Raw genomic sequence first — 26854 nt, 5'->3', positions numbered from 1 at the left:
TGGAGTGCAGTGGCGCGATCTTGGCTCACTGCAAGCTCCGCCTTCCGGGTTCACGCCATTTTCCTGCCTCAGCCTCCCAAGTAGCTGGGACTACAGGTGCCCACCACCACGCCCGGCTAATTTTTTTTTTCCGTTTTTTAGTAGAGATGGGGTTTCACCGTGTTAGCCAGGATGGTCTCGATCTCCTGACCTCATGATCCGCCCGCCTCAGCCTCCTAAAGTGCTGGGATTACAGGCGTGAGCCACCGCGCCTGACCAACTCAGAATTGTTTTCAAAAACTAATTGCCCATTATTGTAATTACTCTGTGTACTTTTTTTTTTTTTTTTTTGATACGGAATTTCACTCTTATTGCCCAGGCTGCAGTGCAATGGTGTGGTCTTGGCTCACTGCAACCTCTGCCTCCTGGGTTCAAGCAATGCTCCTGCCTCCACCTCCCAAGTAGTTGGGATTACAGGCGCCCACCACCATGCCCAGCTAATTTTTATATTTTTAGTAGAGACGGGGTTTCACTATGTTGACTAGGTTGATCTCAAACTCCTGACCTTAGGTGATTCACACCCACCTCGGCCTCCCAAAGTGCTGTGATTACAGGTGTGAGCCACCACACCCAGCCATCTGTGTACTTTTTTTTTTTTTTTTGAGACAGAGTCTTGCTCTGTTGCCCAGGCTGGAGTGCAGTGGTGCAATCTCGGCTCACTGCAAGCTCTGCCTCCCGGGTTCATGCCATTCTCCTGCCTCAGCCTCCCCAGTAGCTGGGACTACAGGCACCCACCACCACACCTGGCTAATTTTTTGTATTTTTAGTAGAGACGGGGTTTCACCGTGTTAGCCAGGATGGTCTCAATCTCCTGACTTCGTGATCCACCCCTCTCGGCCTCCCAAAGTGCTGGGATTACAGGCGTGAGCCACTGCGCCCGGCCCATCTGCGTACATTTTTAAGGATTACCGTGTCAAATCTTTCACTACTTACTTGATGATGTCATCTCATGTGTCCTCACTGACTGCTTCACCATCTCTGGTACAAAAAAAAATATCTTGGAGGTTTTGGCTGCCATATTCTCTTTTATTCCTAGATACTCAGATATAATCACTTTTCCCGAGCATGACTGAAATCAAATTGACATATAAAAAAATTTCAGGGTAGAAGTTATTTGCTGAGGCATGTGTCACTGACATATTAGATCTATTGAACCTTTATCAAGTGTGTGTTTAACATACAGGATCTAGGCCACTGCATATCTCACAAAAATTTTTATTGCCAATTTTTAATTCTCTCTAGCTCACTGGTTCTCAGTCCTGGCTTCACATTAAAATCATCTGGCCGACTGGGCGCGGTGTCTCAAGCCTGTAATCCCTGCAGTTTGGGAGGCCGAGGTAGGTGATCACCTGAGGTGAAGAGTTTGAGACCAGCCTGGTCAACATGGTGAAACCCCATCTCTATTAAAAATACAAAAGAATTAGCTGGGTGTGGTGGTGGGTGCCTATAGTCCCAGCTACTCTGGAGGCTGAGGCAAGAGAATCACTTGAACCCAGGAGGTGGAGGCTGCAGTGAGCCGAGATCGCACCACTGCACTCCAGCCTGGGCAGCAGAGTGAAAGTCTGTCTCGAAAAAAATAAATAAAATCATCTGGGTAATTTTTTAAAACAATTCTGATGACCTGGCCCCACGCAGACTCTCAGGGAGTAGGATCTGGCATCACATAGTTTTCAAAGATCCCCAGCTAATTCTCAATGTGCAATCAGGATTGAAAATTCTCTTTAATGCTATACCAATCTTTGGCATAGGTAAGCTTTCTCTCTTCTGTCCAGAACCTGACTCAATAATAAAATTTTCCTAGAGAAATACCTAGTATAGTAACTGACAATATAAGAAAGAAGTATTATTAACCCATTACATAAATATACCTCCACCCCAAAGAATAGATCCATCCCTATCAATGCTTTAGTCTGCCTTCTCTATTCCCTAACTCAGGCCACTGAACACTGTAGGTGTTAATACATCTTCATTGGCCCCTTGCACTTCTTGGCCCGTCCCCTTTCTCATTCCCTTTAGTTTCTATTCCACAGCTTCGGCACATAAAGTATCACTTTCTCAGCAGCCTCAACTCTTTTTCTATGAAATGGAGGCCATGATGCTAGAATGAATGTTCTTTATTTCCTATTTCCCACTACCACTTCAAAGTTCTGAACTATGTCTGCAACTATCCTTATCCCCTTGCTGCCTGTCTCAGATGAGAGGTATCTCACATTTCTTATTTTTCTCACAGTCCCTGCAGTTCTCATTTTCACCACTTGGCTTAAATCTATATACGGATGACCCTAGATCTGTATCTCTAGGCCTAGACCTCTTGAATGTTCGACTTTTAAATCCAACTGGCTGCTGGATAGCTGGATATCTCTTGGGCACTTCAAAGTTAAGATGCCTCAAACTAAACTCATCTACCTTTTTCCTCTATCAGTAATCTATCTCTCACATCACACCAATGAACTAACCCAGGCAACCAAGCCAGAAACCTGAGAATTATATCTCCTCTCTCCCTCACCTCTATTATCCAGTCCCCAAATCCTGCTGACTGCCCCCTTTTTTCTTCCAAATTAATCCTTCCCACCTTTACTACTAAAGCACAAACTCATATCCTCTTCATATCGACTGCTTCAATAGCCTCCTAACTAGACTCCTTGCCTGTAAATTTATCCTTCTTAGTGATGGATATTAAATGCTTATCAGTACCCTGGTTAAAATTATCCAGTGGTTCCAATATAGGGGATAAATTCCATGTTATTTAGCCTGCATACAAGGCCCTGTGGCCTACTTCTACCCCATCTCCTATCATTCTTAAGTAACAACAAAGTCCTTTGTACTACCACATTCATTTGTACAATCACACCCTTTGTCCTTTGTACTACCACACCCAGTTTGTACTCTTACTGAAATGTCTTCTCTAGTACTTTCTCTTTTGCTTAAGTCTACTTGTCTTTTGAAATTGGATTGGCTGTTCCTCTGCTATCCCCCAACCCAACCCCTAGATTAAGCTAAATGGCCATTGTCCTTGTAGTTCTCAGTACACCTTTTTGAATTTTTTTTTTTTTTTTTGGTACAGATGGGGTCTCCCTATGTGCTCAGAGTGACCTTGAACTCCTGGGCTCCAATGATCCTCTCACCTCAGCCTCCCAAGGTGTTGGGACTACAGGTGTCAGCCACTGGGCCCAGCCTACACCCTTTTGTGTCGAAATTACCTGATTCTTTCTACTAAACTAAAATCTAAATTCCTTAAGGGTAAGGGCCATACCTGGGCATTATGCCCCTGGTAGAGTTAGGGGCTCAAAAATTTTATTAAGTAAACTATTTAAAGACCCAGGGAGAAAATGGATTTTTTCAAGGAGCAATAGCATCAATATAATGCTTTTCACAATACTGGCAAAGACAAAAGTTAACTGAGTTTCCCAAACTTAGGGACCAATATAAATGTATCTTAACTTGTTCATAAGACCTACTTGGTTCTGGTTGCTTAATCTAGATCTCTCCCTGATACCTATACAGCTATTTAGGTTATATTTCCATTTGGAAGATATGAACTGAGATCATATTCTTGAATTTGATCAAGTAAAATATGGTTTGGGTAAAAAACCTTGTTTGAACATAAAAATGAACTTAAAAAAAGATTTCATTTTTTAACTCAGTCATCTTGAAGAAGAATATAAAGATTCTGATTTTCTTCAGTGTGCTGACAGATGAGATCACTGGTGAAGAAAAAATATAAGCTGATACCATCTTGATTCTGCAGTCTATTTAAAAATTAAAACTTTAAGAATTATTTTCTCCTTAAAGAATCTAAATTTGATGACTCACATTCCTTTTTACATTCCTTTTTTAATAGATATAAAACGTCAAGAGTTTATTACAATTTTGAGTAAATTTTCTTCTGGGTTCTACATAGAATGTTTGCTCCTACTTTATTTTTTTCTTTTTCAGAGCTGAGACTTTATCCCAAAGTTTGGTAATGCTAAAATTGATCAGAAGCTCAGCGTGCAGGGACAGGGCTTATCAGCTAGTAGGTGTCAGTGTAGGTCTATATTGATAAACTGGCTTTTTCAGTTGGGGCCTCCTGTCTTTTCTGATTAGCTTGCCTGAAAAAGTCTTTAAATTTAATGCTCAGGGGATATATGACTCATTGCCAGCGTTCTGGGAGCCAAGTAAAACAAGGTCCTAAGCTTGTCCTCCCCATTTCAGTATGACCTCATTTCTACTCTCAGTTGTGCCTAGTGGTAGAGTCTAGATCCTCTCGGTTCACCTTGTAATCTCCTGGTCCTCCACAAAGTATGACAGGAGATCTAGCATCTAACTGTTTCAAGACTTCCAACCGATCTTCCAGTCTCAGCTTCATACTCCTTTTTTTTTTCCCCCCAACCAATCCTCCAGTCTCAGCTTCATGCTTTTTTTTTTTTTTTTTGAGACAGAGTTTCGCTCTAGTTGCCCAGGCTGGAGTGCAATGGCACGATCTCGGCTCACTGCAACCTCTGCCTCCCGGGTTCAAGCGATTCTCCTGCCTCAGCCTCCCAAGTAACTGAGGTTACAGGCATGCACCACCACACCTGGCTAATTTTCTACTTTTAGTAGAAACGGAGTTTCACTATGTTGGTCAGGTTGGTCTTGCACTCCTGACCTCAAGTGATCCACCTGCCTTGGCCTCCTAAAGTGCTGGGATTACAGGCATGAGCCACTGAACCAGACCCATGCTGTTGAGACTACCACCTGGAGTTCTGTGACAGGAATAGGCTTATTACTGGCTTCCCCCTCTGCAGGCCTGGATTCCAGCTAACCAGCTTACGTTAACCTGTTTTTCTAGTTTGTTAATTTTTTTTTTTTTTTTTTTTTTTTTTTGAGACGGAGTCTCGCTCTGTCACCCAGGCTGGAGTGCAGTGGCCAGATCTCAGCTCACTGCAAGCTCCGCCTCCCGGGTTCCCGCCATTCTCCTGCCTCAGCCTCCCGAGTAGCTGGGACCACAGGCGCCGCCACCTCGCCCGGCTAATTTTTTGTGTTAGTTTGTTAATTTTATGTTTATACTTCAATAAAAAATTCTGATTGTTATTTTAGTGGTATTTAAAAGGTCTTCAATTCACCCTGTTTCATAGATTAGAGATTTTTTAAAGCCAGTCCCTAAATTTCAAACTATTACCCAATTAACTGCTTGTGCCTCTACCCCTTACAATATTGAGCTTCTATTTCCCCCTTTGGAACAGTCTACTGCCCTACGCAAAATTTCCATGAATACATGGTGAGTTGCCATTTTATGGTCCCCTCTGACTTCAACTTCCTGCTGCTCCTAAATCCTGTGTCTCCATTCTGAAGGTATGGCTCTTTGTTTTTATCTTAGTATCAATCTAAATGCAAAACTCAGCTCCTTCCCTCTATTTTCCACACATATGCCATAAAAACTACATCCAAACCCACCACTCACACCAAGGCCTCTGTGGTCTGTAGAAGCCTTTTTTCAAGATGTGGAAAGAAGAGGAATGAAGGGGAGTTTACTGACATCAGAGAAATATTAAAAAACAGCCAGGTGCAGTGGCTTACTCCTGTAATACCAAAACTTTGGGAAGCCCAGGAGGGTGGATCACTTGAGCTCTGGAGTTGGAGACCAACCAGGGCAATATGGTGAAACCCCCTCTCTACAAAAAATACAAAAGTTAGCCGGACATGGTGGCGTGCGCCTGTAGTCACAGCTACTCAGGAAGCTGAGGTGGGAGGTGTGGTTGAGAATAGATAGTCCAGGCTGCAGTGAACTGTGATATAGCCACTGCACTCCAGCCTGGGCAGGCAGAGGGAGACCGCATCTCAAAAAAAAAAAAAAAATTATATATATATAAAAGACACATAAGTAGAACATATCTATTCAACATTCCTAGATCTTCATCTTTTTTTTCAAATTTTTCTTTTTTGAGAAATGGGGTCTCAATGTGTTGCCCAGGCTGGAGTGCAGTGGCTAGTCACAGGTAAGATCACTGCTCGCTGCATCCTGGAATTCTGGGATGCAAACAATCTTCCTTTTCTCAGCCTCACAAGTAGCTGGGATTACAGGTGTGTATGCTGGGCTAGATAGTCATCTTCACATTTCTAAACACTCTTCAAGCACATCGTTGTTAACTGTTAAGCTATGTTCTCTTTATCTTCTGTCTCTAGTCACTCCCCAAATTCTTTTTATTTACAATGCACAAAAAATTGCCTTTCTCTTCTGTTTTCTTAACTCCACCTAGCCAAAATAGAATAATGAGGTATCAAGGCTACGATCATTTCTTTCTCAACTGGATTTCCTAAACAGCTTCCAAATCTCGTGACTCTGTATCTTCCCTCCCAATCCTACCTCCTTTATCCAAAGATCTTTCAATACAAATCTGACCAGTGCCCTAACGGCCAACTAAGCCCTTCATAATAACAGACCCAACGCTTGGCATTTTACACAGCTGTTACACGGATTTGGACCTTCTACCTGGAAAATGTCACCCCTCTTGACCTGTTTTAAATCTATTCAACACTCAGGTTTCAGTTTAAACATCCCTTCCTCCAAGAAAATTGTTCCTGACTCCTTCTGGACTTTTAATTAGATACTCCTACCATGTGCTCCAATGCACTTCCCATATAATAGCATTTTTCTCAATATTTTCCGTTCAATATCTTCAAGTGCTAGGTAACTATAGTGAATGCAGAGATTGTAGGTGTCTCGCTATATACTGAATCCTTATCTTCTGATTCGCAGAGTACTCTGTAGTTTTGTTTTGTTTTGAGTCAGTGAATCCAAATGAAATAGTACCCTGTTCTTAATACTGTATGGATCCCATCCAGGTTCATTCCTTTTCTTCCTCATTTTCTCTGTCTTGTCTTTTTTATATTTTGGATAGTTGAAGTCAATCATTTACTCTGTCTATTCATTCTATTTCCCCAGCCTCTTCATCCCACTAGCCGTCCGATCCCATCTCCATAATTCAGTGCTTCTCCTAACGTCTCTTTTCCCTACTCCAAACCCTGGAGATGTACAAGATCCTACCTTTCACGCCAAATGAAGAAAATATTTAAAAAAGAAACACGAATCAATTTCCATTACCTTTTTCTTCAAAAGGTACCTGGCGAAACCAACGAACACTTTTTTTTTTTTTGAGACGGAGTTTCGCTCTTGTTGCCCAGGCTGGAGTGCAATGGCGCGATCTCGGCTCACTGCAACCTCTGCCTCCCGGGTTCAAGCGATTCTCCTGCCTCAGCCTCCCGAGTAGCTGGGATTACAGGCGCCCGCCACCTCGCCCGGCTAATTTTGTATTTTCACTAGAGACGGGGTTTCTCCATGTCAGTCGGACTGGTCTCGAGCTCCTGACTTCAGGTGATTCGCCCGCCTCGACCTCCCAAAGTGCTGGGATTAGAGGCGTGAGCCACTGCGCCCGACCCCAAGTACACAGCCACCACTCAGCCAGCTATTCCGCAAACTTCCTCGCATCCACACAACACTTCCTTCTCCCTTCCCCGGAAACGGAAAGAGGAAAGGAAAGATAAGGCCCACAACTCAGGGCCTAAGGATCCGTTTTCCTCAGGTTTCCTGATGGGCGGGGCCGAGTGGCCGGCGCCGACTGGCCGGCACAGCCGTCGCTCTTGGCCGACTCCTCTTCCTATTGGCTTCCCCGGGCACCGCCCCCTGAACAGGGCGGGAGATTCGGTGTGCCGCACGCAGGTTTCCCATCCCCCAGCTGGCCTGCAGGGCTCCTTACCTCCGCCGTCGTCGGGCGTGAATTACTAGAAATTGGCTTCTCCCGTTGGTGCCGAAGGTGCTTTCCCTGCGGCGGCGATTCAGCGGGGTGTCGTTCGGCCGGCGTGAGGCGGCCGGATCGGCGCCAGGCGGAAACCTAGCGGTGAGTAGTGGGGTGTCGGAGCAGCCTGCCTCCCTTTTCTGCTTAGCTCGCGGCTTGTGGGGCGCATCCAGGTGCACACAGCCCCGCGTCGGAGCTTGGCCCCCAGCGTCCCACGTCGCGCATCTCAGGGCTTTCCCTCGGCACTCGGGGCATGGTCTCTGCGCCTCTCTGCCCCCCGCAGGCTGCCCGGGGGCTCGAGAACCCTTTGCTGGTGGAGCGCAGCCAACTGGCCAGAGGTTGGAGGCGCAAGCCAAAGTCCTTTAATACTTGAGGTGAGAGGCTCGCTCTGGGAGGACCTTTCGTTAGTCTGCCCAGCAGTTAAAAGCCTTTTGTGAAAGGGACGCCTAATATTAACATACCTGATTCCCAGCTTACGAAGCCCTCTGGTTGGAAAAGAACTGTGAAGATCTGTAACGAAAGTGGTAAAGTGCCCTGTGAGGTATGAAGAGGAAGAGATCGCATCCCAGAACCACTGTAGCTAGAACCTTTGATGTCATCCCAGCCTGGAGGCACCCATGTGTCCTGCTAACTGATCGGTCACCTTGGAGCCACGCTTGGCTGTAAAATGTTGATAAGCCAGGCCCTTTTGGTAGAGCTTTTTAATCAAAAAGATGTTGAGACGTTACTTTTCATTTTACAATTGAAATCCTAATAGAATCGTTACACTTTCCCCCAGTTAAATTGTAATCTGAAGAAAAATAGCACGGTCCTACACCGTTGTATAAGGGCACTGCACGTTAAACGGTCATCATCACTTATTGAGCAGTTTTTCTGTTAGATGTTGAATGAGTTAGAGATGTACAAGAAATCTGCATGGTGAAGTTGAAGTTTAAAGTAAAAATATCTCAGTGTGTACTGCAGTAAGGAGCTAAAAAAGAAAAAGGTTAAAGAAAAAATTACCGATAATTGGGAGCATTCAGTGATGCTCTTTTATACATCAGGCACATGATTTCATTTAATCGTCAGGACTTTGGACAAAGTCACACAGTTATAAAGTATGGAGTGGAGATTGGAACTCACGTTTCTCTGATATTAAAATTGGTGCTTAACCACTAATCTCTCCAACCTTTTTCAAAGGATTATGTTTTTAAAAATTACAGCAAATCTTTCATTTGCTTTCAAAGGAGAGTGTGTTGCTAACACTTGGTGCTGCTGAATTGCTTTGAAGTTAACTCCTTGAAAGGGGTTGACAGGTAAGCACCAAGGCAGTGCCTTGAAGGGTCATAATGGTCACTAAATATTGCATTTTATTGTGTGATTGTTAGGTTTTTTGTTTGTTTGTTTGTGTGTTTGTTTTTCAGGAACTGTTGGAAAGGAAAGAAGGAAACGTTTCTCATGAGGTCTTTGTAGACATTTTCTTTAATTTGGTGATTTTGTACTATTTAGTAAGATGCTCCAAAATTAGAAAAGGAAATGTTTGTATAAATGCATTTGGCTACAAACAAGACTGAGGATGCCTCTGTCCAGGCAATTCTTATATAGAATACCATAGGGAAATTGCCTAGGACAATACTCAGTTGCCTAGAATATTTGTTTTTAAATTTTCCTAGAAAATCTCGTCCCCCCCATCCCCAAGAACAACTAAACTTTGGCCAATAAGAATTATGTAACAGACCTTTACTTGCTTTTTCCTTTGATTACCAGGAAGCTCAGAGCCAAAAATTCGTTTTGTGATTTTATTTTCTGCTTTCCTTTATATTTTTTCTGGTGTAGACTCCCTATTAGCATTTATAATTTATAATTTGTTTTATCACATTTGATCCGTGTCATTGCTTCAAATCCTTTGTAGTACATGGCAGCATATAATTAAGTAAAATAATGTAGATTATGCTGACTCTGGCCATGCTCTTTGAAGTATGCTTGATAGAACTAGTAATGTTTCACCCAATGAACTGGAAAGTTAGAGAAACTATAGAATTCTTTGGACATTCTATAGTTACGGGCTATAGAATACCCTAACCCTAACTGACATGTAGAGAAATAACTAGACCTATTATGAATGGTTTTCAGAGGTCAAAACAAGCATTTAGCATTCAGCACAGTAGTTCACACCTGCAGTCCCAGCACTTGGGGAGGCTGAGGTGGGCAGATCGCTTGAGCTCAGGCCACCCTGGGCAACATGGGGAAACCCCGTCTCTACAAAAAAATACAAAAATTAGCGAGGCTTGGCATTGCACACCTGTAGTCCCACCTACTCAGGAGGCTGAGGTGAGGTGTTGCAGTGAGCTGAGATCACACCACTGCACTCCAGCCTGGGTGACAGAGATGAATGACCCTGTTTCAAAAAACAAACAAAAAAACCCCCACAAAAACAACCCAGAACAACAAAAAAAACCAAGCATTTAGGATAACATTTTTATTTGATGGCAGGAGAGGTATGTGGTGTAATAGAGTGGTCAGGAAGTTAGTAATCTGCCAGGTACAGTGGCTTACACCTGTAATCCCAACACTTTGGGAGGCCAAGGCGGGCCGATCATGAGGTCAAGAGATCGAGACCATCCTGGCCAACATGGTGAAACCCCATCTCTACTAAAAGTGCAAAAATTAGCTGGGTGTGGTGGTGTACACCTGTAGTCCCAGCTACTCGGGAGGCTGAGGCAGGAGAATCTCTTGAACCCAGGAGGCGGAGGTTGCAGTGAGCTGAGATTGAGCCTCTGCACTCCAGCCTGGGACACAGCAAGACTCTGTCTTAAAAAAAAAAAAAAGAAGGAAAAAAAAAGAAGAAGTTAGGATGAGTCAGACCTGGATTTCAACCCTAATAGACTTTATAATTGTGTGTATTGGCATTAATAATTTAATGAGTTATTAATATTTAATGAGTTAGCCTCAGTCTACTCATTTGTAAATTGGGGACATTATACATATAAAGAGAGAGATGCAAAATACCTATGTGAGAGAATCTGAGGATTTAATGAGCTGGTGTACATAAATGTGCCTAATACAGTGCCTCACAAACAGTGCCCTCAAAAAACCTGTTTCTTTATTTTATACAAATATGTAAATGGATTAAACTTTTTCTCTAATATACCCAGATTCCCCATAATAGGAAGCAGTATCATGACTAGAAAGAAGGCCCAAGAGGACATGTTTTACAAGCAGTGGTCATAAGTTATAGATGAAGTATTTATTATCTTTATTTTTTATTTTTATTTCTAAAATTTTTCCTTCATATCATAGCTAAGTCCATAATTTTTTATTTTTTGTTTAAACAAATTTTTTTGACCTGGTGTGGTGGCTCACTCCTATCATCCCAGCACTTTGGGAGGTAGAGGTAGGTAGATCGCTTGAGCCCAGGGGTTTGAGACAAGCCTAGGCAACATGGTGAAACCTCATTTCTACAAAAAACACAGAAGTTAGCCGGGGGTGTGGTGGCACAAGCCGGTAGGCCCAGCTATATGGGAGGCTGAGGTGGACAGATCACCTGAGCCCAGGTCGGAGTTGTGGTGAGCCAAGAGCGTACCACTGCTCTAGGTGGCAGAGCCCAGACCCTGTCTCAAAAAAAAAGAAAAAAAAATTAGAGACAGGGTCTTACTCTGTCGTCCAAGCTCGAGTGCAGCAATGTGATCGTAGCTCAATGTAATCTCGAACTCTGGGGCTCAAGGAATCCTCCCACTTCAGCCTCCAAGTAGACTATAGGCACATGCCACCACTCCCAGCTAATTGTTTTTTTTTTTTGTTTTTTTTGTTTTTTTTGTTTTGATAGAGGCAGGGCCTTACTATGTTACCAGGCTTGTCTTCAGCTCCTGGCCTCAAGGGATCCCCCTGCCTCAGCCTCCCAAAGCACTGAGATTATAGGCATGAGCCACTGCACCCAGCCCAGTATTTATTATCTTTGTACACAAAGTATGAACCTCATAGAGTTGTGCAGATTAAATGAGAATACATATGGAGTACTCAAAACTATGTCTAGCACATTGTAAGTACTCAAATTTTGTCCTCCTATCTTCCCACTCCATCCAGATGTTCTCAGTATCTAGGACTTCCTGGCCAAATTGGTAATGGTCTTTTTGTCCTTTACTATACCATTACAACAGCTTTAGCTTTGTAAGGTCTACATGTTATCTATTTATCATGCTTGTCAAAACTTGTGGAACTTGTTTTTGCCCCATTGCTTTCATTTTTCTGTTAGCTGACCCTGACTGAGTTCTTTTTCCAATTACAGGTGACTCTATCTGAATTTTGCAGCTGCAGAATGTGTAGTACCTTAAAAGGTAAATGAAAAGTGAAACAAGTCATTTAAGCATGTTGCTTGTCAAAATAAAACTTGGTAACATTGAATTAGTTCTCTTCCTGCAGATAATGAACTCAGAAGAGATAAATGGCTGGTTGTGGTGGCCCATGCCTGTAATCCCAGCAGTTTGGGAGGGTGAGGTGGGAAGATTGCTTAATTCCAAGAGCTCAAAACCAGCCTGGGCAACATAGTGAGACTCTGTCTCTACAAAAAGAGGAAAACCTGCCTAGCATGGTGGCATGTGCCTATAATCGCAGCTACTTCAGAGGTTGAGATAGGAGGATTGCTTGAGCCCAGGTGGTTGAGACTAAGGCAACACAGTGAGACTCTGTCTCAAAAAAAAAAAAAAAAAAAGGAAGGGAGGGAGGGAGGGAGGAAAGAGAGACACAGTCAATAGTTTCTCCTGCCAAAAGAAAAGGTGAAAACAAGATTGTAAGAAAGAGAAAAGAGAAAATAAATCACTAAGACACCAAGAACACTGAATCTTAGTTTACATTTTTTGGGTAAACTGATTAGCTGGCAACAGTTAAAATCATCATTAGTTATTTTCAGGCCAGTAGCATAATAAGTTCTGAAAGTACAGTTTGTCAGACTAGTCACAGTTGATCAAACTTTTGCTTGCCAAACTCTGGAGGTTTGTTCAGTGAGGAACTGAGTGTTAAGTGTTCGAAAGATTTGTGTTTACTATTTAGTTACCAAGATACCTAGAAAGCTATATTCATATTTGTAAAGTTATTTGGTAAGCATTCCATAAAAGTAAAGGGAGGTGCTTGAGGGTTTTTTATCCAGGTTTAGGACATAAATGAAGTTTAACAGTCTCCCCACAATTGACTATAGCTTTCTAGTGAACAGATAATATAATCCACCAAACCGTTATTCTTTGTTTGGCTATCACTTTTCTAAACACTCATGTATTAACCACCCCATTTCTGTTAATGTGCTTATCTAGATTGGTTGGAGCATTCATTAAAACTTGAATTGTTTTTCTGAGTATATTTTATTTTTTTCTGAGTGTATTTTAGCTACCTTGATAGGATTTAGCTCTTCTCAAATCTCAGACATCTCTTTCCCTCCCCAATTTTTTAGATAAAGAATTGAGTTACCTACAGTCGAATATATAGTAATATAGTAATGCATAATATATTTTTTATACTTAAAAAGACTTTAAAAATACTAGATAAAGACATGTATTCATTATGTGAATGTTTAATTTGGTGGTTGATATGAATTCTTCATCACTTTTGAGTAACTTACTGTTTTTGTTTAGGTTGGCAACAATGAGTAAACCAGAATTAAAGGAAGACAAGATGCTGGAGGTTCATTTTGTGGGAGATGATGATGTTCTTAATCACATTCTTGATAGAGAAGGAGGTACTAAGTGATTGTACAATTTGAAGAGATGCTTATTATATAATGTTTAAGGATTATTTCACTTTTAAAACTTTTAACATTTTATCTTGAAAATATAGCACAAAGGATTGATCTGGTTAGTAAAACTAAATAAAAACTGCTTTAATTTTTAGTTTAATTCTTTCAAACTTTATTTGAAAATGTTCAATAAAGCCTAATCTAAAATGAAATGCTCAGTAGTGGTAGTCATTGATAACTACCCATTGTAATTTAAAATATGTGCTTATTTTGAACCCTAAAAATACACACTTTCGAGATTGTGGGGGTTTTTTTGTTTTTGTTTTTTGTTTTTTAACTATATAAACTGTGGAAGAAGTGGTCAGTTTTAATCAAAGAAAAAACTTTTTTCCCAGCTTTTAAGTAATGACAATATAAATATTATAATTTCTTTACTTATTTAAATGTAATGTTTAGAAAGAATTTATACCTGTCAGGCTCTAATTCTTTGGATGTTCTTATAGGAGCTAAATTAAAGAAGGAGCGAGCTCAGCTTTTGGTCAACCCCAAAAAAATAATAAAGAAGCCAGAATATGATTTGGAGGAAGATGACCAGGAGGTCTTAAAAGATCAGAACTATGTGGAAATTATGGGAAGAGATGTTCAAGGTATTTGAGGGGGTGAAATATGCACTCATGTTTCTGCTAGTAGCAAAATTGCTTTATAGGATACACAAAAGTAGTCTGGTAGGTTAAACAGTGGTGTTCTATATTATCGTGTTTCTCATTTAAAAAGCATTTGCTTCAATTTCTCCACAGTTCTTTTTTTTTTTAACAACCAGTCCTGCACATAGTTTTCAGTAAGAAGGAATCTATAGACCAACCTTTCTAAAGTTATTTTCTTTTTACTTTATTTTTTGAATTTTGCCAGGATACATGTGCAGAATGTGCAGGTTTGTTACATAGGTATACATGTGCCATGGTGGTTTGCTGCACCTTTCAACCCGTCATCTAAGTTTTCAGCCTTACATGCATTAGCTGTCTGTCCTGATGCTCTCCCTCCCTCCACCCACTCACAGGCCGTGGCGTGTGTTGATCCCCTCCTGTGTCCATGTGTTCTTATTTTTCAACTCCCACTTATGAGTGAGAACATGCAGTGTTTGGTTTTATGTTCCTGTGTTAGTTTGCTGAGGATGATGGCTTCTAGCTTCATCCATGTCCCTGCAAAGGATATGATCTCATTCCTTTTTATGGCTGCATAGTACTCCTAAAGTGATTTTCAGGATATTTATTTATTTATTTATTTATTTATTTATTTATTTTAGAGATAGGGTCTCTGTCGCGATGCCATGGCAAAAACAGCTCACTGTAGCCTCCAGCTTCTGGGTTCAAGAGATCTCCCAACTTAGCCACCTGAGTAGCTAGTACTATTTTTAAGATATTTATTTATTTATGGCCCGGCTTGGTGGCTCACGCCTGTACTCCCAGCACATTGGGAGACTGTGGCAGGAGGACTGCTTGGGCCCCAGGAGTTTGTAACCATCCTGGGCAACATAGTAAGATCCCGTTTCTAAAAAAAAAAAAAAAAAAATGTTTTTAATTAGCTGGAAGCTGGATGTGTGGTGGCTTATGCCTGTAATCTCAGCACAATTGGGAGGCCAAAGCAGACTGATCGCTTGAGTACAGGGGTTTGAGACTAGCCTGGCGTGGTGGCACACACCTGTGGTCCCAGCTACCAGGGAGGCTGAGGTAGGCGGATCACTTGAGCCTGGGAGGTTGAGGCAGCAGTGAGCCGTGATCATACCACTGCACTCCAGTGTGGGCAAGTGAGACCCTGTCTCAAAAAAAAAAAACAAATTATCTGAGCATGGTGGTGTGTATCTATAGTCCCAGTTACTTGGGAGGCTAAGGCACAGGATTGCTTGAGCCCAGGAGGTTGAGGCTACAGTGAGCTGTGACTGCACCACTATACTCAGCTTGGGTGACAAATCAAGACCCTAGGTCAAAACAAAACAAAAAAATATGTTTCTAACTTATTTAAAATAACTTTCTAAAGCAAGTTACTTTATTTTTACCTTGATCTTTACAGAACTAGGAGGAACATTTCAAGAAGTAGTGTTCTAACCCAGGGATGCTGGTATTGTGTGTGTGGCTTTAATTTTTATATCGAAGCAAGATTCCTGCAAGATTATTCTTAACATAAAACATTTTTTAGGCTTGAATTATATTTTAGTTAGGTTTTTCCTGGGTACAAGGAACACAGATCCCCACAACCTAGCTTAAAAAAATAATGACAAGGAAAGAAATCAATATTGTTGGGCACTAGGAGAGTTGGAACTGGGACAGTGTTAAAAACTGAGGAACTGTGCTTTCATGAGTCTCCGGGTCTCCCTGTGTCATTTCTGTGCATCTGTTCTGATTTCTCTATGCCACTTACTTTCTTCATGTACATGTGCTTTATTCTCGCATACTTATAAATGTACATCAAGTTCCCAGTGTTAAATAATTTGGTTTTTCAGTTCTCTCATTCTAGATTCTCAAGAGTCGATTTAGCTCAATTCATTTTTAAAATCTCAACATAGAAATAACATATAATTGGAATATCCACAGATGAATCACATTTGAGTTATCTGTGCCTATTACTTAGTTCATTAACTATGGGGGTAGAATCATATACTCCCTGTATAGAGTTACACAAAAAATGACCACTGCTCCTCAATAGATTTAGTGGGCTGGGTAGGGTCTCCTATCAACTATCCACAGCTAGACAGTTGACATTTTTTGAGGATATTCTAAATAAAACTTGGTGTTCTTGACTCCCTATTATGCCAGGCCTAAGAAGAGATTGAAACAGTATTCCAAAAATGAAACTTTTATCATAAAAATCATTTCTTTAAAAAGCGGTATGTTTGTTGTAGAAATTCAGTGCTTACGAACCTTTCTCACATAACAGCACTCACAGCAAATGATATTTGGAGGCACAATGGAATAAATAGAGGAGGATGCTACAGACCAAGGACAAATACCCAAGGGTCCTACCCCTGCTACTGGCCTTGACTGGCATCCTCAAAGGCCTGAGAGAATCAGTACTCAGCACATATGAAATCCATACCTTTTATTTATTTATTTATTTGCTTATTTATTCATTCATTCATTCCTCATACTGATTGGGGAGCTTTGCCTTATTTTTTGGCATCATGCCCTGTGTTTTTCAACCTTTTTAAAATTACTGTCCCTTAATTAGCCTTTTTAGACATTTTCTCCTAATCACTTTTTCCCACCCGTAAAATTTCAGTACTATATATATGCTGTATATCTGTTTATCTACTGTGACCCTTTGGAGGGCCGCAGACTATTATATTAATAATGTCAAAGTCTTTTTTCCACACTCCCCCCATACCAAGATCCAGTTTTACCCAATTGGGAGAAGTATTGTACCTGTCAAGAATGCCTGCTTTACAGAACATGGAACCGTTAACATTTCAGTGTGTATCTTCTGTCTGTTCATACATGCATGGGCACACATAAGCTTGCACCATTATGTTTATTTATAAATAGGCTTTTTGCAATTAATAATGTATCATATATACATTACTCTGTCATTAGACATTCTTCCACAATAAGAGTTTTGAAATATATTGCCAAATATCCTCCTAAAGTTTATACAGATTACACTATTTAATCATAGTTACATCTTCCTAAAGACTTGGTTTTGGCCAGGCGCAGTGGCTCACGCCTGTAATCCCAGCACTTTGGGAGGCCAAGGAGGTTGGATCGCCTGAGGACAGGAGTTCAAAACCAGCCTGGCCAACATGGCGAAACCCTATCTTTACTAAAAATACAAAAAATTAGCTGGGCGTGGTGGTGGGCACCTGTAGTCTCATTTACTTGGGAGGCTGAGGCAGGAGAATCACTTGAACCCGGGAGGCGGAGGTTGCAATGAGCCAAGATGACGCCATTACACTCCAGCCTGGGCAAAAAGAGTGAAAATCTGTCTCAAAACAAAAAAAAAGAAATCCCAAATCCCGTCTCTACAAAAAAATACAAAAATTAGCTGTGTGTGGTGGCATGCGCCTGTAGTCCTAGCTGCTCAGAAGACTGAAGTGGGAGGATGACTTGAGCCCAGGAGGGTGAGGCTGCCGTGAGCCACAGTCACACCATTGCACTCTAGCATGGGTGACAGCAAGAATTTATCTCATACACACACAAAAAAGTTTAGCATCTGAACCATTTTTAAGTGTATGGTTCAGTGGCATTAGGTACATTTGCACTGTTTGTAACCAATCTCCCAAATTTTTCTCATTGTACAAAAGTGAAATGTATTCATCTGTAGATGGTCAGTTGGGTTGCTTCCACCTTTTGGGTATTGCGAATAATGCTAGCTGTGAACATGGGTGTACAAATACCTCTTTGGGACCCTGCATTCAATTCTTTTGGGTATATACCCGTAAGTGGAAATGCTGGATCATGTACTAATTCTATTTTTAATTTTTTAAGGAACCACCATACTTTTTGCACAGTAGCTGCACCATTTTACATATCAACCTACAGTGTACAGGGGTTTCAATTTCTCCACATTCTTACCAACACCTATTTCCTTTAAAAAAAAAAAAAAAAAGTAGCCTTTTTAATGGATATGAGGCGATGATTTTATTTTCTTTTAAATTTAACATATTGTGAAATTCTCAGAGATAAGTCTTCAGACAAAAAGAACTGTAATAGCTAGTAGTATTGCATTCTAATATATAAACAATATAGGGTTTTCTGTATTATACTTTTGGATTGTTTCTAACTTTTTATTAGTGTAACTAATGCAGTAGTGATTGATTTTGATGTCAGACTTGAGTCTTTGAGTGTAAGTTTGCTGGAGATCGCCTGGTTGAACAGTATTGCCTTTTTTTTTTTTTTTTTTTGAGACAGGGTCTCACTGTGCCACCTAGGCTGGAGTGCAGTGGCACAATCAAGGCTCACTACAACTTTAGTCTCCCTGGGCTTAGGTGATCCTCCCACCTAAGCCTCCTGAGTAGCTGCAACTACAGGTGCGCACCACCATGCCTGGCTAGTTTTTGTATATTTTGTAGAGGTGGGGTCTCACCATGTTGACCAGGCTGGTCTCAAACTCCTGGGCTCAAGTGATCTGCCAGCCTTGGCCTATCCAATGTGCTGAGATTGCAGGCGTGAGCCATTACGCCCAGCCTGCTTTTTTTTTTTTTTTTTTTTTTAATTTTTAAGATAGCATATCCATAATGCATCAACTGGAATTTTCCAGTTTCATTTTCCTCCAATAAACTGATAACTTAATGATACTTTTAATGCTATCTGAGTGTAGTAGGCTTTCATGTTTCTCAAATTTTCTCTTAAATCTTTTACAGTTTCTCATTTGTACCTTAAAACCAGTCGTTTTAGTTAATAACTTTTTCAAATTTATATTTTGTCTATATTTGACATAGAGACAAAAATAAATTATATAGGCCAGGCGTGGTGGCTCATGCCTGTAATCCCAGCACTTTGGGAGGACGAGGTGGGCAGATCATGAGGTTAGGAGATTGAGACCATCCTGGCTAACATGGTGAAACCCCGTCTCTACTAAAAATACAAAAAAAAAATTAGCTGGGTATGGTGGTGGGCGCCTGTGGTCCCAGCTACTCAGGAGGCTGAGGCAGGAGAATGGCATGAATCTAGGAGGTGGAGCTTGCAGTGAGCCTAGATCGTGCCATTGTACTCCAGCCTGGGTGACTGAGTGAGACTCTGTCTCAAAAATAATAAGAAGGGTGCTTCCAAGATGGCCGAATAGTAACAGCTCCAGCCTCCAGCTCCCAGCATGAGCGACACAGAAGACAGGTGATTTCTGCATTTCCAATTGAGGTACTGGGTTCATCTCACTGGGGCGTGTCGAACAGTCGGTGCAGGACAGTGGGTGCAGTCCACCAAGCAAGAACTGAAGCCGGGTGAGGCATCGCCCAGGAAGCGCAAGGGGGAAGGAAATTCCCTTTCCTAGCCAAGTGAAACTGTGACACAACACCTGGAAAATCGGGTTACTCCCACCCTAATACTGAACTTTACCAAGGGTTTTAGCAAACAACACACCGGGAGATTATATCCCACACCTGGCTCCAAGGGTCGCACACCCATGGAGCCTCCCTCATTGCTAGCGCAGGAGTCTGAGATCTAACTGCAAGGCAGCAGCAAGGCTGGGGGAGGGACGCCCGCCATTGCTGAGGCTTGAGTAGGTAAACAGAGCAGCTGGGAAGTTCAGACTGCGTGGAGCCCACTGCAGCTCAGAGACCTTTCTGCCTCTGTAGACTCCACCTCTGGGGACAAGGCATAGCCAAACAACAGGCAGCAGAAACCTCTGCAGATTTAAATGTCCCTGTCTGTCAGCTTTGAAGAGAGTAGTAGTTCTCCTAGCATGGAGTTTGAGATCTGAGAACAGACAGACTGCCTGCTCAAGTGGGTCCCTGACCCCTGAATAGCCTAACTGGGAGGCACCCCCTACTAGGGGCAGACTGACACCTCACACCTCACACAGCCGGGTACCCCTCTGAGATGAAGCTTCCAGAGGAACGACCAGGCAGCAACATTTGCTGTTCAGCAATATTCACTCTTCTGCAGCCTCCACTGCGGATACCAAGGCAAACAGGATCTGGAGTGGAACTCCAGCAAACTCCAACCCTCCAGCTGAGGGTCCTGACTGTTAGAAGGAAAACTAACAAACAGAAAAGACATCCACACCAAAACCCCATCTGTATGTCACCATCATCAAAGACCAAGGGTAGATAAAACCACAAAGATGGGGAAAAAACAGAGCAGAAAAGCTGAAAATTCAAAAAATCAGAGCGCCTCTCCCCCTCCAAAGGAATGCAGCTCTTTGCCAGCAATAGAACAAAGCTGGAACAAAGCTGGATGGAGAATGACTTTAACGAGTTGAGAGAAGAAGGCTTCAGACAATCAAACTTCTCCGAGCTAAAGGAGGAAGTTTGAACCCATCGCAAAGAAGCTAAAAACCTTGAAAAAAGATTAGACGAATAGCTAACTAGAATAACCAATGTAGAGAAGTCCTTAAATGACCTGATAGAGCTGAAAACCATGGCATGAGAACTACATGACAAATGCACAAGCTTCAGTAACCAATTTGATCAACTGGAAGAAAGGGTATCAGTGATTGAAGATCAAATGAATGAAATGAAGCAAGAAGAGAAGTTTAGAGAAAAAAGAGTAAAAAACGAACAAACCCTCCAAGAAATATGGGACTATGTGAAAAGACCAAATATATGTCTGATTGGTGTTTCTGAAAGTGACAGGGAGAATGGAACCAACTTGGAAAACATTCTGCAGGATATTATCCAGGAGAACTTCCCCAACCTAGCAAGTCAGGCCAACATTCAAATTCAGGAAATACAGAGAACGCCACAAAAATACTCCTCGAGAAGAGCAACTCCAAGACACATAATTGTCAGATTCACCAAAGTTGAAATGAAGGAAAAATGTTAAAGGCAGCCAGAGAGAAAGCTCGGGTTACCCGTAAAGGGAAGCCCATCAGACTAACAGCAGATCTCTTGGCAGAAACTCTACAAGCCAGAAGAGAGTGGGGGCCACTATTCAACATCCTTAAAGAATTTTCAACCCAGAAATTCATATCCAGCCAAACTAAGTTTCATAAGTGAAGGAGAAATAAAATTCTTTACAGACAAGCAAATGCTGAGAGATTTTTGTTACCACCAGGCCTGCCCTCCAAGAGCTCCTGAAGGAAGCGCTAAACACGGAAAGGAACAACCAGTACCAGCCACTGCAAAAACATGCCAAAATGTAAAGACCATCGATGCTAGGAAGAAACTGCATCAACTAACGAACAAAATAACCAGCTAACAGGTTATTTTGTAATAATGACAAATAATGTCATTTGTCATCGTAATGACAGGACTGAGTTTACAGATAACAATATTAACCTTAAATGTAAATGGGCTAAATGCTTCAATTAAAAGACAAAGACTGGCAAATTGGATAAAGAGTCAAGATGCATCAGTGTGCTGTATTCAGAGACCCCATCTCACGTGCAGAGACATACATAGGCTCAAAATAAAGGGATGGAGGAAGATCTACCAAGCAAATGGAAAATGAAAAAAGGCAGGGGTTGCAATCCTAGTCTCTGATAAAACAGATTTTAAACCAACAAAGATCAAAAGAGACAAGGAAGGCCATTACATAATGGTAAAGGGGTCAATTCAACAAGAAGAGCTAACCTAAATATATACGCAGCCATTACAGAAGCACCCAGATTCATAAAGCAAGTCCTTAGAGACGTACAAAGAGACTTAGACTCCCATACAATAATAATGGGAGACTTTAACACCCCACTGTCAACATTAGACAGATCAACAAGACAGAAAGTTAACAAGGATATCCAGGAATTGAACTCAGCTCTGCACCAAGTGGACCTAATAGACATCTACAGAACTCTCCACCCCAAATCAACAGAATATACATTCTTCTCAGAACCACATCGCACTTATTCCAAAATTGACCACATAGTTGGAAGTAAAGCACTCCTCAGCAAATGTACAAGAACACAAATTATAACAAACTGTCTCTCAGACCACAGTGCAATCAAACTAGAACTCAGGATTAAGAAACTCAGTCAAAACCACTCAACTACATGGAAACTGAACAACCTGCTCCTGAATGACTACTGGGTACCTAACGAAATGAAGGCAGAAATAAAGATGTTCTTTGAAACCAATGAGAACAAAGACAACATACCAGAATCTCTGGGACAGATTTAAAGCAGTGTGTAGAGGGAAATTTATAGCACTAAATGCCCACAAGAGAAAGCAGGAAAGATCTAAAATTGACACCCTAACATCACAATTAAAAGAACTAGAGAAGCAGGAGAAAACACATTCAAAAGCTATCAGAAGGCAAGAAATAACTAAGATCAGAGCAGAACTGGAGGAGATAGAGACACAAAGAACCCTTCAAAAAATTGGTGAATCCAGGAGCTGGTTTTTTGAAAAGATCAACAAAATTGATAGACCGCTAGCAAGACTAATACAGAAGAAAATAGAAAAGAATCAAATAGATGCAATAAAAAATGATAAAGGGGATATCACCACTGACCCCACAGAAATATAAACTACCATCAGAGAATACTATAAACACCTCTACGCAAATAAACTAGAAAACCTAGAAGAAATGGATACATTCCTGGACACATACACTCTTCCAAGACTAAACCAGGAAGAAGTTGAATCCCTGAATAGACCAATAACAGGCCCTGAAATTGAGGCAATAATTAAGAGCCTACCAACCAAAAAAAGTCCAGGACCAGACAGATTCACAGCCGAATTCTACCAGAGGTACAAAGAGGAGCTGGTACCATTCCTTCTGAAACTATTCCAATCAATAGAAAAAGAAGGAATCCTCCCTAACTCATTTCATGAGGCCAACATCATCCTGATACCAAAGCCTGGCAGAGACACAACAAAAAAAGAGAATTTTAGACCAATATCCCTGATGAACATCGATGCAAAAATCCTCAATGAAATACTGGCACACTGAATCCAACAGCACATCAAAAAGCTTACCACCATGAGTAAGTGGGCTTCATCCCTGGGATGCAAGGCTGGTTCAATATACGCAAATCAATACACGTAATCCAGCATATAAACAGAACCAAAGACAAAAACCACATGATTATCTCAATAGATGCAGAAAAGACCTTTGACAAAATTCAACAGCCCTTCATGCTAAAAACTCTCAATAAATTCGGTATTGATGGAACGTATCTCAAAATAATAAGAGCTATTTATGACAAACCCACAGCCAATATCATACTGTATGGGCAAAACCTGGAAGCATTCCCTTTGAAAACTGGCACAAGACAGGGATGCCCTCTCTCACCACTCCTATTCAACATAGTGTTGGAAGTTCTGGCCAGGGCAATCAGGCAAGAGAAAGAAATAAAGGGTATTCAGTTAGGAAACAATGAAGTCAGATTGTCCCTGTTGCAGATGACATGATTGTATATTTAGAAAACCCCATCATCTCAGACCAAAATCTCCTTAAGCTGATAAGCAACTTCAGTGAAGTCTCAGCATACAAAATCAATGTGCAAAAATCACAAGCATTCCTATACACCAATAACAGACAAACAGAGAGCCAAATCATGAGTGAACTCCCATTCACAATTTCTTCAAAGAAAATAAAATACCTAGGAATCCAACTTACAAGGTATGTGAAGGACCTCTTTAAGGAGAACTACAAACCACTGCTCAACAAAATAAAAGAGGACACAAACAAATGGAAGAACATTCCATGCTCATGGATAGGAAGAATCAATATTGTGAAAATGGCCATACTGCCCAAGGTAATTTACAGATTCAATGCCATCCCCATCAAGCTACCAATGACTTTCTTCACAGAATTGGAAAAAACTGCTTTAAAGTTCATATGGAACCAAAAAAGAGCCCGCATTGCCAAGACAATCCTAAGCCAAAAGAACAAAGCTGGTGGCATCACGCCACCTGACTTCACACTATACTACAAGGCTACAGTAACCAAAACAGCATGGTACTGGTACCAAAACAGAGACGTAGACCAATGGAACAGAACAGAGCGCTCAGAAATAATACCACACATCTGCAACCATCTGATCTTTGACAAACCTGACAAAAACAAGAAATGGGGAAAGGATTCCCTATTTAATAAATGGTGCTGGGAAAACTAGCTAGCCTTGAGTAGAAAGCTGAAACGGGATCCCTTCATTACACCTTATACAAAAATTAATTCAAAATGGATTAGAGACTTAAATCTTAGACCTAAAACCATAAAAACCCTAGAAGAAAACCTAGGTAATACCATTCAGGTCATAGGCATGAGCAAGGACTTCATGTCTGAAACACCAAAAGCAATGGCAACAAAAGCCAAAATTGACAAATGGGATCTAATTAAAGAGCTTCTGCACAGCAAAAGAAACTACCATCAGAGTGAACAGGCAACCTACAGAATGGGAGAAAATTTTTGCAATCTACTCATCTGACAAAGGGCTAATATCCAGAACCTACAAAGAACTCAAACACATTTACAAGAAAAAAACCAACCCCATCAAAAAGTGGGCAAAGAATATGAACAGACACTTCTCAAAAGAAGACATTTATGCAGCCAACAGACACATGAAAAAATGCTCATCATCACTAGCCATCAGAGAAATGCAAATCAAAACTACAATGAGATACCATCTCATACCAGTTAGAATGGTGATCATTAAAAAGTCAGGAAACAACAGGTGCTGGAGAGAATGTGGAGAAAGAGGAACACTTTGACACTGTTGGTGGGACTGTAAACTAGTTCAACCATTGTGAAGACAGTGTGGCGATTCCTCAAGGATCTAGAACTAGAAATACCATTTGACCCAGCCATCCCATTACTGGGTATATACCCAAAGGGTTATAAATCATGCTGCTATAAAGACACATGTACACTTATATTTATTGAGGCACTATTCACAATAGCAAAGACTTGGAACCAACCCACATGTCCATCAATGACAGACTGGATTAAGAAAATGTGGCATATATACACCATGGTATACTATGTAACCATAAAAAAGGATGAGTTCATGTCCTTTGTAGGGACATGGATGCAGCTGGAAACCATCATTCTCAAAAACTATCACAAAAACAGAAAACCAAGCACCGCATGTTCTCACTCATAGGTGGGAACTGAACAATGAGAACACTTGGACACAGGAAGGGGAACATCACACACCGGGGCCTGTTGTGGGGTGTGGGAAGTGGGGAGGGATAACATTAGGAGATACACCTAATGTAAATGATGAGTAAATGGGTGCAGCATACCAACATGGCACATGTATACACATGTAACAAACCTGCACGTTGTGCACATGTACCCTAGAACATAAAGTATAATAGATAAAAAGAAATAATATAAATATAGTTATACATTCTGTATTCTAATTATATATTCTAGTTGTAGTTCTATAATTGTAGTAACAAGTTCTCCATAAATAGACTTGTGCATATATGAAAACTAGATATGCTATAGGAGTAGCATTGCAGATCACTGGGGTAGCGATGAACTGGTCAGTAAATGGTGATGGGACAATTGTATATTCCCTTTTAAAAAAAAGACCCTCTACCTCCCTTTATAAACAGATTAAATACCTTGATTATTTAAACATGAAAAGCAAATTGTAAACGCTTTTAGGTGAAAATAGAATGTGGTTTTGGTCTTGATTATAGAAAGTTTTCTTACAAAATATGTAATCAAAAGAAAAGATTGACAAAATCAACTAATTACCATTCATTGTTTCTCAAGAAAATGAGAAGACTACAGACTAGAACAAAATGTTGCAAAAGACATGTCTGATAAAGGACTTTTAATCCAAAATATACAAAGAGTTCTTAAAATTCAGCAATAAGAAAACAATTAAAAATAGGCAAATAGGTATTTGAACAGATACTGTATGTGTATTTGCCATCTATTTTTATTCTTTATTATCAAGGAAAATAAACAGATGGCCAATAAGCATATGAAAATATGCTCAATATCATATCATTAGGGAATTGCAAATTGAAAGAAAATGAGATACCACTATACACCTATTAGAATAGCCAAAATCCAAAGCACCAATACCACCAAATACTGGTTAGGATGTGGAGCAACAAGAACTCATTTATCTGTAGTTAATGCAAAATGGTACAGCCCCATGAAAAACAGCTGTGCTGCTGCTTACAAAATTCAACATACTCTAACCATATAATTCAGCAGTTATGCTCCTTAGTATTTACCCAAATGAGTTGAAAACATGTCCACACAAAAACCTGCAGGTGGACCTTTATAGCAATTTCATTCATAATGGCCAAAACTTGGAAGCAACAAAGAGGTCCTTCAGTAGATGAATGAATGAACAAACTGGCACATCCTGAGTATGGAGTATTCAGCACTTAAATGAAAAAGCTATCAAGCTATGAACAAGACATGAAAGGACCTTAAAAGTATGTTACTAAGTGAAAGAAGCCAATCTGAAAAGGCTACATACTGTATGATTCCAACTATATGACATTCTGGAAAATGCAAAACTATGGTGACAGTAAAAAGACTAGTGTAAAGTCTATTTTATAAGAAACCAGCACTTTCCTTCAAATGACACCATAAAAAGAGTGTAAAGACAAGCCACAGTGTAAAGAAGGTTTTTTTTCTGAGAAGATACCTGTAAAAAAATGTTCTATGTCAGTAATGATTAAGGAAACACAAATTAAGACACCTCTCTTCATGAGATTCAGTTTATACCCATTGTTTGACAAAGATTAAGGAATTTGGATAAAACCAAGTGTCAGTAGGAATACAGATCACTAGGAAAGCTT

The 26854-nt window shown here is 40.8% G+C and overlaps 2 protein-coding genes across 5 annotated transcripts in view; one reads left to right on the top strand and one right to left on the bottom strand.

The window, feature by feature from the left end:
* Positions 1–7724: 7724 nt before the first annotated feature.
* Positions 7725–26854, top strand: part of ORC2 (origin recognition complex subunit 2) — a 60077-nt gene continuing 40947 nt past the window's right edge. For 2 of the 4 annotated variants that reach the window (XM_015110704.3, XM_077957354.1), the window contains exons 1-5: positions 7725–7895; positions 9020–9088; positions 12058–12106; positions 13394–13497; positions 13998–14141. In XM_015110704.3, coding sequence (XP_014966190.2) covers positions 13404–13497; positions 13998–14141 — 238 coding nt within the window. In that variant the 5' untranslated portion in view covers positions 7725–7895; positions 9020–9088; positions 12058–12106; positions 13394–13403. The remainder of the gene's footprint in view (positions 7896–9019; positions 9089–12057; positions 12107–13393; positions 13498–13997; positions 14142–26854) is intronic. The other 2 variants (XM_015110703.3, XM_015110707.3) reach the window with 1 other exon arrangement.
* The window catches only part of NIF3L1 (NGG1 interacting factor 3 like 1), an 80079-nt gene continuing 63461 nt past the window's right edge, over positions 10237–26854 (bottom strand). Inside the window, exon 10 of the transcript XR_013401792.1 lies at positions 10237–10579. The gene's annotated coding sequence lies outside the window, so the exon portion shown is untranslated. The remainder of the gene's footprint in view (positions 10580–26854) is intronic.

The sequence above is a fragment of the Macaca mulatta genome, chromosome 12 (assembly GCF_049350105.2).
Source record: "Macaca mulatta isolate MMU2019108-1 chromosome 12, T2T-MMU8v2.0, whole genome shotgun sequence".
NCBI lineage: Eukaryota > Metazoa > Chordata > Mammalia > Primates > Cercopithecidae > Macaca > Macaca mulatta.
The sequence above is the reverse complement of the archived record's forward strand: the minus strand, read 5'-3'. Positions and strand labels throughout refer to the sequence as shown.